Source organism: Daucus carota, chromosome 1 (assembly GCF_001625215.2).
Source record: "Daucus carota subsp. sativus chromosome 1, DH1 v3.0, whole genome shotgun sequence".
NCBI classification, from domain to species: Eukaryota; Viridiplantae; Streptophyta; class Magnoliopsida; order Apiales; family Apiaceae; genus Daucus; species Daucus carota.
Genome location: NC_030381.2, coordinates 20,809,067 through 20,827,337, shown reverse-complemented (window position 1 = coordinate 20,827,337; position 18,271 = coordinate 20,809,067). Strand labels below are relative to the sequence as shown.

Genomic DNA, 18,271 nt, shown 5'->3' with positions numbered 1-18,271 from the left:
TTTCCTCTCTTTTGTGTTGCAGTTTTTCAATAATAACAAGATCTCATCTATTTTGGTGAGTAACTTATTATCAAGGTTGTTACTCATGCATATTTTTTGAAATGTTATGTTATGTTTTAAAACTTTTGTGTGTCTTCTTATCGGTATTGTTTGTTTCTCCGTAAAAATTTAAAAATTTTAAATGATATCTTAGATGATTTATAAGACCCGCGTCGATTCTGAGACGGTGTTGTATACCGCAAGAGTTCGCTTTTCACAACAAAATTTGTCATATTTTTGAGATATTTTTTACTCCAATATTAGTTGATGTAATTGATAATTATGAATGTTGAGTTACCAACGGTGCTTCTGTGAAGGTCAATTGTGATGCTCAAGATGTTATTGTAATACTTTTTAGATCAAAAATTTCAATATTTTATGCGCTAAGTAATCTGAAAACAAAACGGGTATTTGTTTAGCCCGTTTTTTATTTCATAATCAAGTTGTAGTTGACAGTTCGAGAATTTATCTCGACTAGGTTTTGATACTTGTTTTCTTAAGCGTTTTATGTTAATAAAATCAATTGTTGTAAAAAAAACAAGAACCTATAAATTATATAAATTGATCATTTAAGTATCAATACTTATAAAAGAAAACTAGACCAAGTCCAAGAGATTTATTTTATCATGTAACAAGTTATAATTTAAGGTATTTCATGAAAAAATTTGATCCAACAATATCCTAATGATGCCTTCAAGTATTATTTTTTAGGCCTCTTTTCTTGTCCTATCTTATATTCTATATTAAATTCTTACGAACACATTCTTTCCGTCTGTACTTCGTATTATATTTTAATGATGAAAGAAAATTTTAATAATAAAATATTACATATAAAGTGAGAATAAGGCGTATTGTTGGAGTTGAAGTTAGTAACACATGTGCTAAATATAATATAAAAAATTGTGTCACAGTTGTTACTAAATATAATATAAAACATACAAAATAAAAAATACTGATCAGACGAGGATAACATTTTTATTAACTTTTTTTTATTTTGTATATTTAAAATTTTTAAAGAATCTTCATAATTAATATTTTTTGAAATTAACATTTCTTCCCATTTGTACTTTTGAAAATTTCTCAAAATCAATTTTTCTAAACTATTTTCTATTTTTTATAAAATTTGCCTCCAATTTATGGAAGAATCCATTATCCATGTCATGACTAAATGGGTCCCCTTCTAAAAAAAATACTATAATACAGAGCCGTGAGCCCAGGGTGGTATTTTTCTCAAAAGAATGACTATACGAAGAACACAATCCATCCTGGTTTTTCAAGGGAACAACTTTATGAAGAACATAAAGGTTTGCCTCATCTTCATTGTTATTACTAAATGTAATATAAGGTTTAGCATGTACTTTCAGTTCGTATGATACATGGTTATACACTTATACTAACATATTTAATTAAGCTATTTCTAGTTATGATGCTTCCTCTGCGTCTATCCTATGCTATTTGAGGTTTTTCACATCTGTGAATAAAAATGGTTTGGTTTTTTAAGTTGCATAGCTCTGCCTTTTGAGTTTGTATGTTGTTCGCTTAATCTATATTCTGAAGATTTTCTGTTCAATCCGATATTCGTGATGATCAATACTTGCAATTTTCAGATAACTTTTTAAATCTTGAGCCATACACAAGCATGTTTCATGTTTGCTCTTTACATACACCACGGGAACATCAGAATGTGTTAGATAAAATTACATATAGATATCTGATAAATGGCCTAAATTGGTTTATGTATCTCCTGAGGAGTGACCAGGATACCCTCACCACCAAAAGGCAAGTTCATTTCTTGGTTAACCTTTTTTTGCTATGAATTTCTTCTCAACGTGCCGTAAGAATTAATTTACCATGTGATGTACCATTTTGTTCATCTTGTAGGTGCACGTTTCTGCGATTCTCTCAAATACTCCGTATGTTTTCAATGTAGACTGTGATCACTATATGATAACAGCAAGGCACTTAAAGAAGCCATGTGTTTCATAATGGACACAACTGCAGGGAAGGAAATTTGCTATGTACAGTTTCCTCAAAGATACAACGGCATTGATTGCCAAGATAGATATTCAAGTCGGAATGTTGTATTCTTTGATATATGTGCATTCTTCTTTTGTTTTGATTTGTTTTTTTTAAATCTCATAATAAATAACTCAAGTTCTTAGCTCTCTGACAGATTATTATGAAAGGTTTAGATGGTTTTCAAGGGCTGGTATACGTAGGAACAGGGTGTGTCTTCAGAAGACAGGCACTTCATGGGTGTGATGCTCCTGTTGAGAAGACTCCTACAAAGACAGGCAACTGTTGGCCGCAATGGTGCTTTCTCTGTTGTGGGTCCAGGAAGAAAAGAAGCCAATGCACACAGATGCTAAAAAGCAGATACATTCCTCCGAAACTATAGAAGAAGAAGAAAAGGACTTAAGGAGGGTAAACATCCCTGTTGAAGCAGACTTGTCGTTCGTTCTGGTGTAGCACGTATATTTCTGTGTATTAGGTAAATGACCTTTGTCATGGGGGAGGGGGTAAGATTTTTGCTACTAGGCTGTCAATGAACTCTGAGAAACTTGCCATAATTATGGGCATAGTATCGTGATCTCAACAGAAATTTTACGTGACTCTGTGGCAGGACTTCTAACTGAGTATTTAACATCTACTTTCCAAGAACCTGAGAAGAAGTTTGGCAATATTCCACATTTGTAGAATCTACTCAAGGGGAAGATGGTGGAAATCCACACAAGTCCAGTTCTTCGTTAATTTTGAAAGAAGCCCTTTATGTAGTCAGCAGTGGTTATGAAGACAAGACAGATTGGGGGAAGAGGTACTTGAGTTAGAAAAATTAATTTTGATCAACTTTTGATAATATGTTATTTCTGAGTTTTCTAATCTTGTTCTTACCAGGTTGGCTGGATGATGGCTCTATAAGCGAGGACATTTTGACAGGATTAAGGATGCACTGTCTTGGTTAGCGGTCTGTACTGTATGCCTAAACGGCCTGGCATTCAAAGGTTCTGCACAAACTAATTTGTCTGGTCGCCTCTGTCAGGTTCTTCAGCAGGCTTCGGGCTCTGTTGAAATCTTTCTGAGCAAACAATGTCCAATCTGGTATGGGTATCGAGGGTGGTTGAAGTGTTTGCAACGTCTTTCATGAATTAACTCAGTTATGTATCCTTGGAATATCGAAACCCCTGAAAGTGTACTGTACTTTGCCTGTAGTAAGCCTTGTCACCCGGAAATTTGTCATCCCAGAGGTATAATTTACCAACAATTTGCATTATTTATTCCCATTTACCTCGCCAGTCTGATTTTACTAAATAAGAGAAGTACAGTGGCAAAAAAAGGATGTCTTTCCGGGACTGAAATGTCATGTTTAGACTCTTGTACACTCTGTAGGATTCATTCACTGACTAGTTATAATTTTTCACCATGTAAATGTTACATAAAACATTATCACTCTGTAAGATTCAGTCACCGGCTAACTATAATTTAGTAGGTAAACTTTATTAATACTGATACATCCTTCAACCATTTATCTCTACCACCTCCAACCATGTACGATCCTATCACTAATTCATAAACGACTCTCAGTTCATTTCACTGTGAGGCTACCATATTCATCAATATATTCATTCTAGCACATATGCACACATATAATCATTAAGACGTATATATCATAATGTACACAAAATCAAACCTAAAATCAAAGGCATAAGAAATCATACCCCCACATTTGCACATAATAACAAACCTTTAGGCCTGATTAGCAGGATTGCATATAAACATCCATTCCATTATCGATTCATTTGCAGTTTTCAAAATTCGTGAAATGCAAAAACAGTAATATTCAAAACATTTTATCAAAAATTTTAGATCTCATTCCATGGCATTCGTGTTGTGTGGAGGAGGGCTGACAGTAGAATTGGAGGCATCACAGTAGCCACGTAGAATATCACCTTCTTCGGAAGTGAATCCGAGTGAACCAAGCATAGAAGGCCAGCAATCATGTTCGATAATTCTGATGGCACGACAACAGCTTTGGCCGAGGTAGGTTTCACCATTGAGAAAGAAAAGAATGACTTCACTGGTGCAGGAGTGGAGTTGAAACAAGGAATCCCAACAAGCAGTTGAGCTCTCTTCATCATCGAGTTTTAATCGGACTACTAATGTGGAGTTTGTGTAGGAAATTGGCCGAGCCATGGCAATGGTGGATATAAAACATGATGCAAGGAAGATGCTTAAAAGAAATTTGTAAGAGCTGCCCATTGTATAAAGAAAGAAAAAAAGGGGGAGTGTTATGTGTGTGAGATTATTGCAGCTACAGGCATATATAGGGTAGTTTATAACTGATGGGAGGTGTAAGAACTTAATTAAGTAGGTAAATGAAGAGTTGAGACTTATTTAGAGCCGGCCATTCGGGCGGGCCGGGGCGGTTCGGGCCGGTTCAGACAGTTTCCGAACCGTCACTGGCGGAACCGTAACCGGCCCGTCTAGGTTGGCGGTCCGGTCCGTGCCGGGCCGGGCTGGAGAAATTGGAAACCGGAACCGGCTTATACGGATTGTACGGGTTTGGCGGTTAGGCGGGTTACACGGTTCCAGGCGGTCGCGGTTCAGGCGGTTCAGGGTTACGGTTTAAGCAGACAGAAGCAGACAGTGGTTTGTGACTAGGCACTAGGCAGTACACATAGTGACTTGACTTAATGATTGTGTTTTTTTTTTGTTTTTTAGTGCAAGTGGTTTGTGAAATTTAAGTGTGCAACGGATCTACTAAACTTTTGCAATGGAATTTAATAGTTTAATTTAATGAATAATAAATTTATTATAAACTTTGTACAATTTATTTATTATAAAACAATAAATAAATTGTAAAAAGAGGGCGGTACCTCTTGTAAATTTTATAAATTAGAAAAAAAAATTACAAATAATGTGAGAGGACTCCTCTCTAAAAAATTTAACGGAACAAACCGCTTGTACAGACTAAATTAAAAAAATACATAAAGAAAGAAATTTTTTATTTATTCTTGTTCATTTGCCGAATTGCCGCCTTCGGACGACGAAGTATCCATCAACATCCAAGGATCTTCTTCACCGTCCGAGTCATCTTCTTGAAGTCCTTGTTGTCTTTTAGCAGCTTGGTCCCAATCTTTTTTACAAACGCAAATCTTTACCGCATCTGGCGCGAGACTTGATCTTTTCTCATCCAAAACTCTTCTACCTGCACTAAAAGCCGACTCCGATGCAATTGTAGAGGCAGGGACTACTAATACGTCCCTTGCAATTTTAGCTAAAACTGGAAATTGTATCTCATGACTTCTCCACCATGTTAATATTTCAAAATCTTCGTCTAATTCATAGTTATAAGAAAAAAATTCTCTAAGCATAGTAGTAGAAGCCGAAGCTACAGGAGCAGACGTAGTAGAAATTCTAACCTTTTGTTTTTTAGTTATTATTCCTAACATTTTACTATTAAATCTATTTGAAGAACTTGTCTTTGGTGGTATAGCGGTTTCAGTACTTGGAAGGTACATGTCTATAAGACGATGCAATAAATTGAGACAATTAGTAACATATAAAACATGATCATATGAAACTCCTAACACCTTATAATAATGTTCTAACATGTTTTCTAAACCTTCTTGTCTAACACCGGGATCAAGTAGGCATGCAATACCATAAATATATGGGAAATCTGTAAAATATTCAATCCATTTCACTTTCATATCATAAATAATGTTACTAAAATGTCGATCTTCTTCATATTCACGTAAAGCGGTTTCGAATCTAACAAACGAGAACCGTAACCGGCACGCAGGTAATTACGGTTTGTGCCGGTTCGTGCCGGTTCGTACCCGACACGTTAAAATACGGGTTACGTAACGGTTCGGGCCGGTTCGTGCCGAGCCAAACCGCCCGTTTGGCCGGCTCTACTTATTAATTTGGAAATAGAATTTTAATAAGTTTCAATATTTTGTAACTTTAGAATCATCAAAGTCATTTATTAGTAAAAGAGCCTTGAAACTTATATATAGAATCAATATTATGAAATATGAAAATGAAAATAAATAGATAGTAATCAAATGTTCCATTGTGCATTTAACTTTTAGTTAACTTTTTATGTTTTAAATTATATGTAAGTTTATAAAATATCGAGAGAATACTCAAGCATTAAACTAATTAAGTAGTAGTTTGAGATCCTCAAATTTTGAAATGTAATGAATTCAATGTTATATATAGTCACTTGTAAAAACTAATAACAAAAATATTTTTAATACTATCTTAGTTGAAAAAACTTGTAAGTCTAGCCATAATCATATAATTATTAATAATTAATAAAAAAATCTTAAAACATATTCATAAAAATATTGTTAAAATTTGTCACATTCAGCTTAAAGCTTCTAAATATTTGGTGGACTAGCAAGCAGTGACAGACTTATGTTATCATTGTGATGTTAATTATCATCAGATAACACGAATATTACCAGAATGACTTACATTGGGGCGGTTTGGCTGAGTTTAAAATAAATGCTTCTTGCTTAAAATAAATAAGTGGAGTAGAAGTTAGAAGTCAGACAAGACTTATAAATGATTAAAGTGTTTGGCAAATAAGCAGAAGTCCTGAAACAAAAGCTAGCATTCCTAACTTTTTATAAGTGCTTCTTGACTTATTACACAAACAGTACAAAATAAGTGCTTCTAACTTATAAGCCCAGAAGTCGGCTTAAAAGTCGTAGCCAAACACCACCATTGTCTTGGAATAGCAACTCAGATCAGGTGGACACTGTCATAAAATGATTGGGTTACAAAATTGTCGTATTTAGTCTGATGTAATAAGTACTTCGACATCAGAATATCCTGCGATTGTAGGTGGTACGGTGTGTACCTCAAAATCAGAACATTCTCCGTCTTTGGTAACTCAATAGTAATTTTGTCTCTTCTATGCAAAGGTCTTGCGTTAATGAAAAAGTTTTAAAAAATTATAATATGTTCCTCGACTTTCGAATATTTCTGAATCAAAGACCAAAATTAAACCTCAATTTAGATCTGATAGTTTAATATTCTTTTCAGACTATTATTTTGTAGACATGCATTTGATAAATAAATTTTGGTATTTACAAGATTAATTTTAATACTTTGTGATAGAGTTAGCTACATTATTCAAAGTATCATCCGGCTATATTATTTTTCATTGTGTTTATGTAAGTCAGTGTGTTTATTTAAGATATTGATCAGTGGGCAAGTGTTACACATACACTTGTTTTGTAATAAAATTTTAAAAAGTTATTGAAATCGTGTTTTACGATGTTTAAAGCTTAAATTAATTGTTAAAGTGAAACACATTCATATATTCTATATGAAATTGATAGATTTTTTCAAAATATCAAAATTGCAGAAATTATTTCAGAAAGCGCGGTCATTTGCAACCTAAAAGTCAACCGGTATATTATAACCTCACTTACAATTTCGACCGTAATTATCAAAATAAATTTAAAAATATAGATGTTTATATAAATTTTACAAATGGAATTAAGTTTATAAACTTGTGTGACTAACCAATTATATATATATAACCATAACCTACCAACTTAATTATTAATTTTTAAAAATAATGATCAACAACTATAATCTTATTCAATATTTCAAGTGAAAAAGGAAAGTGTGAAATTAAAATAATGTGAAATAACATCCGCTCACATCTGATGACTCCTACTCGAATTTCCTCAGGATGTTCATAGTTTTAGCCAGAGAGTTTCATGTCTATCTCTACATTTAATGTAAAGGTCGCAGTGATAGTTTTACAGATGATGAATGGCTGCTTTTGAGCTACTACTCCCTTTTGGCTTTACCTTAGTTTAGCAAATACAATCTCAACTTGATCACTGTTACGGCTATACCAACTTTGTTTGAAAATTGTGGCCCTTTATATCATCATCTTTGTTGGCAGCATATTTTTATCCAGAAAATTTAAATTACGTAAATACATATATTTGCATGCTTCACCCTCCTTTCTTTACGTGTTATCATTTCAATACTCGTGTCACTGGCAACATGCCACGTAGATGATTAAATTCCTAAGCTTCTTCAACAGATTGATATATATATATATATACACCCCTGCTCTATTACTTGCAGCACACACAAGAATATATAATTTTCTTTATTAGAAGTGGTGATGGATATGGGAAAGAAGTTAATCGCTGGGTCTCATAGTCGGAAGGAGCTCGTTTATATCAATGTTGATGATGCAGTAAGTATGGAGAAAGAGTTGAATGAAGATGTATGTGAAATCTGTGGGGATATGATTGAGATGAGTCAAGAGATGGAGGTTTTTGTGGCTTGTGAGGATTGTGGTTTTCCTGTGTGTAGAGAGTGCTATGAGTATGAAAGACGGGAGGGAAATCAAGTCTGTCCTCGGTGTAAAACCAGATACAGACGGATCAAAGGTAAGAACTTAGAAGACTTCTTGCCTAACACCTTTTTTCATGCAAATTGTTGCTGCAATATGCATGGCTGTTAGTCGGCGGACTTTTTTGAATGAAAGTTTTGTTTCTTCTTAATTAGTTCCGCAGATTTTGCTTTTCTTTCGAGTTTTTTTTGGATATCTAATTTTTTGTGGGACATTTTGACATTTCCTATGAAAGTTTTTCATGTGTGAAAGAAGCTCGTCTGATTCTTTCGGTATTGTATTTTGGTACAATTCACTGACACGAAAATCTTATAAAAAAAAAAATGCATGGCAATTAAATGCTTTATAGGTTGTCCCTGGGCGGTGGGCGACGACGAAGAAGAGGAAGCACTAGATGACTTGGAGGATCATGCTTCATTCCTCATTCCCCAAGATAATTACGCTGCTTATCAAGGCGAGCATACTTCACCAAAATACTCCAGACGTGATCTCTATCAAAAACCTCATATTCCTCGCTTAGCCTGCCAACAAGAGGTGATTCCATTCTCTAAATCATCTGCAGCACGGGCTGTTGATTAATCTTTTTCCTTCTGTTTGGTCATTTTAGGATGAAGAGACAATCTCTACTCAGGTGATACTGTCGCCTTTTATGGTTCAAGATCATGATCCTCGACTGCCTTGTGCTACTTCATCAGTAGCTTGTGAGTCACTCCATCTGCTATTATCTCTGTGCTCTTACCAATATTCATCTCTTAAACAATAACTTCACTTGTTTCCATGTTGTAGTGCAACCTAGACCATTGGCTCCCAAGAAACACACTAGGATTTATGGCTATGGAAGCGTGGCCCGGAAGAATAGGATGGAAGACTGGAAAGAAAAACAAAGTCAGATCAAGCAGTTAGGTTATGACAATGGAAAAGATATTATTGACAACGTTCGAAATAATCCTTCCATTTCCCTGTAAGTTGCTGCTAACATATATAATGTTTCCTTATATAACTCTGAAACTGAAGATTTAGGTGAAGCTGATGATGCAGGAGTCTTGTGCACTGTCTGTTTACGACCTTTTTATAAGAAACAACTATTATCTGTAATTGAAAATGTGGAAGAAAATCAAGCAATTCTGTAAATATTTAAAATTAAAATCAGGTTATGTTATCTTGTGCTGGAACAGAGTACATTATACTAAGTACAAGCTCATTGGTTTACTGTGTTAGGGTGGATGAAGGCAGACAGCAACTTTCAAGGGAATTACCCATTGCTTCGAGCAAGATAAACCCATACAGAATAATGATTGTGCTACGTATTATAATCTTGGCTCTCTTTTTTCATTATAGATTTCTACATCCTGTGCTTGATGCCTATGCTCTGTGGCTGACGGCAGTGATGTGTGAAGTCTGGTTCTCTGTTTCCTGGATACTTGATCAGTTCCCGAAATGGTGTCCAGTTGAACGAGAGACATACCTTGAACGTCTATCGCTTAGGTATGTGAGAGTCCTATATATCAACATTTATAAGTTTCTATTTATTTATTCGGAGCGTTCAAGGTGAGAATCTTGATTGTTTTATGTACTCTGCAGGTACGAAAACGATAAGAAATCATCTCAGCTACCTAGCATAGATGTGTTTGTGAGCACTGTTGACCCATTGAAAGAACCACCTCTGGTAACAGCAAACACCATTTTGTCTATTCTTGCGGTGGACTATCCGGCTGATAAGGTTGCATGCTACCTCTCAGATGATGGTGCAGCCATGCTTACTTTTGAAGCACTCTCTGAGACTTCTCAGTTTGCAACTAAGTGGGTCCCTTTTTGCAAAAAGTATAATATTGAGCCGCGAGCTCCAGAGTGGTACTTTTCTCAGAAAAATGATTATCTGAAGAACAGAATCCATCCTGATTTTTCAAGGGAAAGGCGTGCCATGAAGGTTCGCCTTATCTTCATTGTTATTACTACTTATGTACTTACAAGGTTCAGCATGTTCTTTCATGTCATTTGTCACATTTATGACATACTATTTAAACATATTTGGGTGCAGAGGGAGTATGAAGAATTTAAAGTGCGAATAAATGGTTTGGTTTCCACAGCAGAGAAGGCTCCCGAGGAGGGTTGGACAATGCAGGATGGAAGTCCATGGCCTGGAAACAATATCCATGACCATCCTGCAATGATCCAGGTGATAATTTGTTATATTATAACAAAACTTTGTCTTTTAAGTTACATAGCACTGCCTTAGGAGTTTCTATATTGTTGGAAAAGTATAAATACTGAAGATTTAGTATTCAATCTGATAAAAACTTTCTAAATATGGAGCCATACACTTCATGTATGCTCTTTACATGCACCATAGGAATATGTGATGAAATCACATATTGATATCTGATTAGTGGCCTTTTTCTAGGTTATGGTTGGCGACAATGGTATTAATGATATTGAGGGAAACAAGCTGCCTAAATTGGTTTATGTATCCCGTGAGAAGAGACCAGGATACGATCACCACCAAAAGGCAGGAGCCATGAATTCACTGGTAATAGCAAGTTCATTTCTTGTTTAATCTATTCTGTTTTTTGCAATGAGTTTCTTCTCAACTTGCTTTAAAAAATTAGATTCACTATGTGATATTAGTTTCATCTGGCAGGTGCGTGTTTCAGCAATTCTCTCGAATGCTCCGTATATTTTGGATGTAGACTGTGATCACTATATTAATAACAGCAAGGCACTTAAAGAAGCCATGTGTTTCATGATGGAACCAGCTGCAGGAAAGAAAATTTGCTATGTACAGTTTCCTCAAAGATACAATGGCATTGATTGCCAGGATAGATATTCAAATAGGAATGTTGTATTTTTTGAAGTATGTGCATTCTTCTCTTTGTTTTGATTTGTTTTCTTTTTATCTCGTGATAAATAACCCAAGTTCCTAGCTACCTACAGGTTATTATGAAAGGTTTAGATGGTTTACAAGGGCCGATATACGTAGGAACAGGGTGTGTCTTCAGAAGACAGGCACTTTATGGGTGTGATGCTCCTGTTGAGAAGAAGACTTCAACAATGACATGCAACTGTTTTCCAGAATGGCGTTTTCTGTGTTTTAGGTCCAGGAAGAACAAGAGGCCGATGCACACTGAGGCTAAAAAGCAGATACATTCCCTGGAAACTATAGAAGAAAGAGAAGAAGAAGAAGAAAATGAGGGTAAGCATCCCTGTCAAGGCATACTTGTCATTTGTTTTGGTGTAGAACGTATTTTTCGTTGTATTAGGTAAATGACCTGTGGTCAAGGGGGAGGGGGTAAGAGTTTCGCTACAAGGCTATCAATGAAATCTGAGTATTGTGATCTGAAAAGAAATTTTATGTGACTCTGTGGCAGGACTTCTAACTGAGGAATTAACCTCTACTTCCCAAGAAGAACTTGAGAAGAAGTTTGGGCAATCTTCCACGTTTGTTGAGTCTACTCAACTGGAAGATGGTGGAATTCTGCACAACTTCAGTTCTCCGTTATCATTGAGAAAAGCCCTTTATGTAGTCAGCGGTGGTTATGAAGACAAGACAGATTGGGGGAAAGAGGTAGTTGAGTTAGAAATAAAAATTTTGATCAGCTTTTTGATAATATGTTATTCTGTATATTCTAATCTTATGCTTACCAGGTTGGCTGGATATATGGCTCTACAACCAAGGACATTTTGACAGGATTCAGGATGCACTATCATGGTTGGCGGTCTGTATACTGTATGCTTAAACGGCCTGCTATCAAAGGTTCTGCACCAATTAATTTGTCTGATCGCCTCAATCAGGTTCTTCAGCAGGCTATGGGGTCTGTTGAAATCTTTCTGAGCAGACAATGTCCAATCTGGTATGGGTATGGAGGCCGGTTGAAGTGCTTGCAACGTCTTTCATATATTAACTCAGTTGTGTATCCTTGGACATCAATACCCTTGACAGTGTATTGTACTTTGCCAGCAATATGCCTTCTAACCGGAAAATTTATCATCCCAGAGGTACTATAATTTACCAACAATTTGCATTATTTATTCCCATTTACCTCGCCAGTCTAATTTTACTAAATAAGAGAAGTACATTGACACAAAAAGGGTGGCCTTTAGACTCTTGTACACTCTGTAATATTCATTCACTGGCTAATTATAATTTTTAATACGTGAATGTTACATAAACATTACAGATCAGCAACTACGCCAACATTGTTTTCTTGGCGCTCTTCATCTCCATTGCAACGACAAGTGTCCTTGAGATGCGATGGGGTGGTGTTGGGCTAGATGATTGGTGGAGGAATGAACAATTCTGGGTGATCGGAGGCGTGTCATCACACCTCTTTGCTCTTTTTCAGTGTCTCCTAAGAGTATTAGCTGGTGTCAATACCAACTTGACCTTGACATCCAGAGGTGGAGCTAATGGAGAACATTACGTATTCAAATGGACATCTTTATTAATCCCTCCCACAACCCTGTTGGTCTTGAACACAATCGGAGTTGTCATAGGAATATCAGATGCCATAAATAATGGCTATGCTTCTTGGGGTCCCTTGTTTGCTAGATTATTCTTCGCCTTTTGGGTCATTGCTCATCTCTACCCCTTCCTCAAAGGATTGCTTGGTAAACAAGATAGAATGCCTACAATAGTGATGGTCTGGTCGATTCTGCTAGCTTCTATATTGACCCTTATGTGGGCTCGAGTCAATCCATTTGCTGCTAAAGATGGTCCAGTGCTTGAAGTGTGTGGACTGGATTGTGACTGATTTTTATGAAATGCTATAATGTATGAAATGTTTGTTATGGTTTCTGTTACAGACTTCCAGCTTGCAAGTTGATCCATTTTGTGTGAAAATTGGAGGATGCAACTCAAAACATACTGATGATATAAAAATCCAAATAAACAAAGATGAATACACTAGTGTTACTTGGTGATGCATAACACATTGATTTAAGATCGCAATAGTTAATCAATAATTATAGGGACAAGACAAAGATGATTCTTCTTGTGCACTGTTAAGCCGGGCAATGTGTCCATGTCCAAGTCTTGGCTATTTATACCAGGAGGCAATTCCCAGTTAAAAGAGTAGAGAAGATTAGCAAGCATTTCGTGGGATATTCAAATATAATATTATCTCGTAACATGTTAAGATATTAGAATATCCGATACCTTATAAAGGAGTATATGTTCTAAGAAATTTTCAGGATAATCAAAACTATTAACCACTTTAGCTATACAACCGGCTCAACCCAAAATGTAGTTAAACAAAAAAAAAATCACAGAATACAAAAAAGGCCAGCAAACGAAAAATAACATAGAAGAAATATTAAAAATTTGGGTAAGCAAAGCATCCAAGTAAAGACTTAAACCTCAATACGTCTATTCTGGTTGCCATATTGCTTTTTCCCAATAAATTCTGGATTTCATATTTGTTAAACATTGCTGAAATTATTTTTATTTAAGTAATTATTTAAGGAAGTTATCGCAAATTATTTCTGGATACAATCAAGTCCTGTATGCCATATATTACATGAGTGGAACTAGCATCATTGCATGGCCCAACCCATGACAATGCATCACAGCTTTAGATAAGCATGCGTGATACTTGATCACTAATTTTAGGTACAAGACAGAGATGGTTCTTCTTGTGCACGGTTAAGCCAGGCTTCGTGGCCATGTCAATATCTTCCCTATTTTTACCCGCAGGCAGTTCCCAGTCAAAAGAGTAGAGAAGATTAGCAAGAACCAGCTCTGTGGTAGCAGCTCCCATTGATATTCCTGGACATATTCTCCGCCCTGCTCCGAATGGTATCAGCTCAAAATCATGCCCTCTAAAATCAATACTGCTTTCAATAAATCTTTCGGGCAAGAACTCGTCTGGATTGTCCCAACATTCAGGATCCCTTCCGATAGCATACGTGTTCACGTAAACACATGTTTTAGCTTCGATGTCATAGCCACTTACCACACATTTTTCAGTGGTTTCTCGATGCAGAATTGGAGCAGGGGGGTGCAATCGCATCGCCTCCTTCACGACTGCTTTGAGATAAACAAGTTTTTGGATGTCGTCTTCATCGACAAATCCTTTCTGTCGGGCTAGATCTCTAACCTCTTGTTGCACTTTTTTCATGGATGCGGGATTCTTGATTAACAAAGTCATGGCCCAAGTTATAGCTGCTGCAGTTGTATCTGTTGCGGCAACTATAATATTCTGTACATAGAGGAGAGAAAACTATAGCAATTAGCACAAATTCGCTTAAACCAGATTTCATCAATCTTATCTTTCCGAATACTAACCACATGAACTGAAGGGCAAGCTTAAAAAAAGTGATTTTTTGCTTTAAAGAAGTGGATTAGTAGTGAGAAATAAATAGGTTAATAAAGTGTTTGGAAAAGAAGTAGAAGCTCTGAGAGAGAAACTAACATTCTCAACTTCTTAAAAGTGCTTCCACTTATTTACACAAACGGGTCAAGAAAAGGAGAAGCCAGAAGCAGAAGCTGCTTCTGTGAAACAAACATGCGCATATCTCTTCTTCTGTTTTTTGTTAAGTAGCAGAAGTTTATAATTATCATCAATACTGATACAGAAACTACAAATTTCGATTACCATTAATATTGCTTTGACGTGATCAAACGTGTAAACAGGGGAATCCTTTTTCATCTCAAGCAAGATGTCAAGGATGCTGCAGTCTCCAGTAGTAGATACAGTGGATGCATGAAGATGTTCATCGATGAGTTGTTGATAAAAAGCATCTGTTTGGCTAAAACTCTCTTCCAACCGAGCCCATGCACCGCTTACTCTATCAAGAAATCGACCCATTAGAGGAAAATAATCTGTAAGAAAGAAACTTACAACGTTGGCCTGAGTTTCAGCAAGTAGCCAATGAAATTGACTCCTCATATTATTCCCATCCTCTGGACAATCTTCTTGATCATCATATCTTTTCCCAAAAGTGATTCTAAATATAATCGAGCTTGTCAAAGTCATAAAAGTTTTGCTCAAATCTACTACCCCGGAATCAGCTGCAGCTGCATCACCTATCGTTCTGACCATTCGTGCAATTTCTTCATCGCGAATAGGTTGAAATGACCTCAACCTCTTAGCACTAAAGAGATGCAGAGCAGAGAATTTCCTCATGCTCCTCCAGTACTCATCATATGGCGCGAAACTAAAGCCTAGCTTGTTGTAAGACCAGGGCCGGCTCAACCAAATTTGGGGCCCTAAGCAAAACTTAAAAATGAGGCTCTTCCATATTTATATATAATTTTTTTTTGATATAATATAAATTTATTAATACAAGACCCTTATCTTAATATTGGATGTTGAACGATGAAGATGGGAAAGATACCAAAAAAAAATTATAATAGTTCAGTAGCGAGTCGTTGAGGAAGAGTTATAAATAGATGTACACACAACAGTGAAAACTGAAAAGACAAACTCAAACACTAATTTCATCATAATTATTCATGATATATATATATATATATATATATATATATATATATATATATATATTTGTTTTTGAACAAATATTCATATAAATATGATAAATATTATTAATGGAAACATAATAAAAATAATTTATATTTCAAGAATTTTTCAAAAAAAATGATACTTTACTTAATTATTCTCATTTTTAAATAATAAATCAAATTTTTTATATTAATTAAATATATTAAAAAAATTAAAATTATTTGGTAAAAGTTTGTTTTCAACAAATTTTTGATGAAACAAATATTAATATTTATGTATGCAGATATATATAAAAGGGTTTTAAAAATTTGGGGGCCCTTTTTTTGTTTGGGGGCCCTAAGCCCCTGCTTAGTTTGCCTTATTGTAGAGCCGGCCCTGTGTAAGACAGCTTCTGGATGGCAACTGAGGAGGGCCTATTCGAAAAACAAAGATCATGGAATTTGAAGACCTCTTTCGCGGCGCTCACAGAGGCAACCACTAGGATTTTAACTGAGCCTAACTTCAAAGAAATGAGAGGACCATACTCTTTGGAGAGCTGGTGCAAGTAGAGGTGAGTGTTTAAGCTGTCGAACTGGTGCATGTTTCCGATCAACGGGAGGCCATGGGGACCTGGTGCGTGCCGATTCGACTTGCTGGCATTGTAATTTTTAAGTAGGAGCAAAAACAGAGGAAGAGTGATTGCAACAAGGACAAGTAGTAGTTCCATTTTTATTGATGAGTTTGAGTCTGAGTTTGTGCATCACATATATAAGCCCTGTCTGGCTGTGATCCATACTGTGGATTACACATTTCACTAGTTTTATGTCAACAGCGCCACTACAGCAACAATCCACTTTTTACATCCAAACCACATCCACTAGCTTAAAGAAAGGTTGTTAGATACTGCCTAATTTTTTGGCACATAATTCAACTTAAAAATTTTCATTTTCTGAATAAATATATTAAACTAATATTTCAGTTTTGGAAAAAAAAACCTAAAAATTAATAATTCTAATTATGATTCCGAAATACTTAAAATTATGTGTCGAAATCAAATATTAATTATTTGAAACAAAAAGAAATATTCTATTAAAAGGTTTTCGTTGAAGGTGTCATAACTCATAAATACAAAGTATATTTTATCATAACATTTTTACACAGCATAGAATAGTCCTTTTCTGAAGTTAAAGGGAGAATAGTAGCTTTCTTGTGTAATTTCTTGTTGTCTACTCAAAATATCAATCCATAAAAATATGGAATGCATGGGGTGATCCACGCCAAAGTCACGATTCAATCAAGAAAATAATAAGCTTTTTCTTATTTTTATTCATATATTTTCTGCTAAAATCGATATTATTTTTTAGATTTAATTATACTTTACATACCTTAATTATGTTCATTTTGCACAGAAATGATTAAACTATTATTCATGCCAGTGTGATGACTAGTTTATTTTTTATCGACCAATGAAGAGGCTCCGTCCAACTTCCGTTAAATACTTAACGGCTCTTTGACAGGACGAGACTAGATCGATACACTTTATTTTCTAACAACTACATATCTATATTATATACACAGATCTCCGTCTTTCCAAACTCAAACCAAACTCAGTTTTCGAATTCAAAACAAATTAATCTGTCACTAGCAATAAATCAAGTATAAAAATCATGAAAATTTAATAACCAACAACTACAGTCCCAGAATTTTTCAACCTAAAAAAGCACTTCAACGATATATATACAAGCACCATGTTAACTTTAACGTCATTAACAAGAAAATCCCCAACGTTTACACTATATTAACAACACATTAAGATTTTAGTTATAATTAACATGCATTTTAAACTCATTCAAACATATATAAGAAGGCCCTTCGCGTGATTTGTAAAAATCGTGATCTTCCTTCAATTTTCCTTCAAGTTTGAACCAACTCTTCGCTTTCAGCAAGTAAGGTTTCCACAATCAAACAACTAGGTGTCAGTGGGAAATTGGGAAACTATGAGAGCAGGTGAAGAGAAAATGTTGGGGAAACTATGGGGTGATATCTCAGGGTAGTTGATTTACGATTTTATTCCAATCTGTAATATAACCTAAAATCTAATCATCGTGTTAAACATGTTGTAACGGAAGTTAGGTGGAGCTCCTTCTCCAGCTAAAAAAAATATATTAGTCATCACACTGGCATGAATAATAATTTAGATATTTTCGTGCAAAACAAAAATAGTTGAAGTATGTAAAGTGCAATTAAGTCATTTTTTATTTGAACCCCGCTAAACGATAATCAATAAATAAATATTTTTTAAGTCATCAAGATATTAGTTCTGGCTCGTTTCAAGTACCCACCGGTCTTAAATTCCTATCGTCTCACAGAAAAAATCAGGTCAAAATCTATTTAGTCAGGA

The 18,271-nt window shown here is 35.3% G+C and overlaps 3 protein-coding genes and 1 pseudogene across 3 annotated transcripts; 2 read left to right on the top strand and 2 right to left on the bottom strand.

Moving 5' to 3' along the window:
- Positions 1-1,277: 1,277 nt before the first annotated feature.
- Positions 1,278-3,316, top strand: LOC108218912 (cellulose synthase A catalytic subunit 5 [UDP-forming]-like; annotated as a pseudogene).
- A 434-nt stretch (positions 3,317-3,750) lies between these two features.
- LOC108199155 (egg cell-secreted protein 1.1) lies at positions 3,751-4,376 on the bottom strand. Its single transcript, XM_017366893.2, has one exon. The coding sequence runs from the start codon at positions 4,294-4,296 to the stop codon at positions 3,907-3,909; it is 390 nt and encodes a 129-aa protein (XP_017222382.1). The 5' UTR covers positions 4,297-4,376; the 3' UTR covers positions 3,751-3,906.
- Positions 4,377-9,049: 4,673 nt separating this feature from the next.
- On the top strand, positions 9,050-13,182 carry LOC108212039 (cellulose synthase A catalytic subunit 5 [UDP-forming]). The gene is made up of 11 exons (XM_017383773.2): positions 9,050-9,135; positions 9,221-9,395; positions 9,653-9,919; positions 10,016-10,361; positions 10,473-10,610; positions 10,836-10,961; positions 11,073-11,285; positions 11,366-11,624; positions 11,800-11,996; positions 12,077-12,427; positions 12,610-13,182. The coding sequence occupies exons 1-11, from the start codon at positions 9,084-9,086 to the stop codon at positions 13,180-13,182; spliced, it is 2,697 nt and encodes an 898-aa protein (XP_017239262.2). The 5' UTR covers positions 9,050-9,083.
- A 672-nt stretch (positions 13,183-13,854) lies between these two features.
- On the bottom strand, positions 13,855-16,612 carry LOC108214904 (cytochrome P450 71A9). Its single transcript, XM_064092810.1, has 3 exons — positions 16,278-16,612; positions 15,025-15,619; positions 13,855-14,628 (listed from the first exon to the last, which is right to left on the bottom strand). Exons 1-3 carry the CDS (start codon positions 16,595-16,597, stop codon positions 14,002-14,004), a joined length of 1,542 nt encoding a protein of 513 aa, XP_063948880.1. The 5' UTR covers positions 16,598-16,612; the 3' UTR covers positions 13,855-14,001.
- Between the last annotated feature and the right edge of the window lie 1,659 nt (positions 16,613-18,271).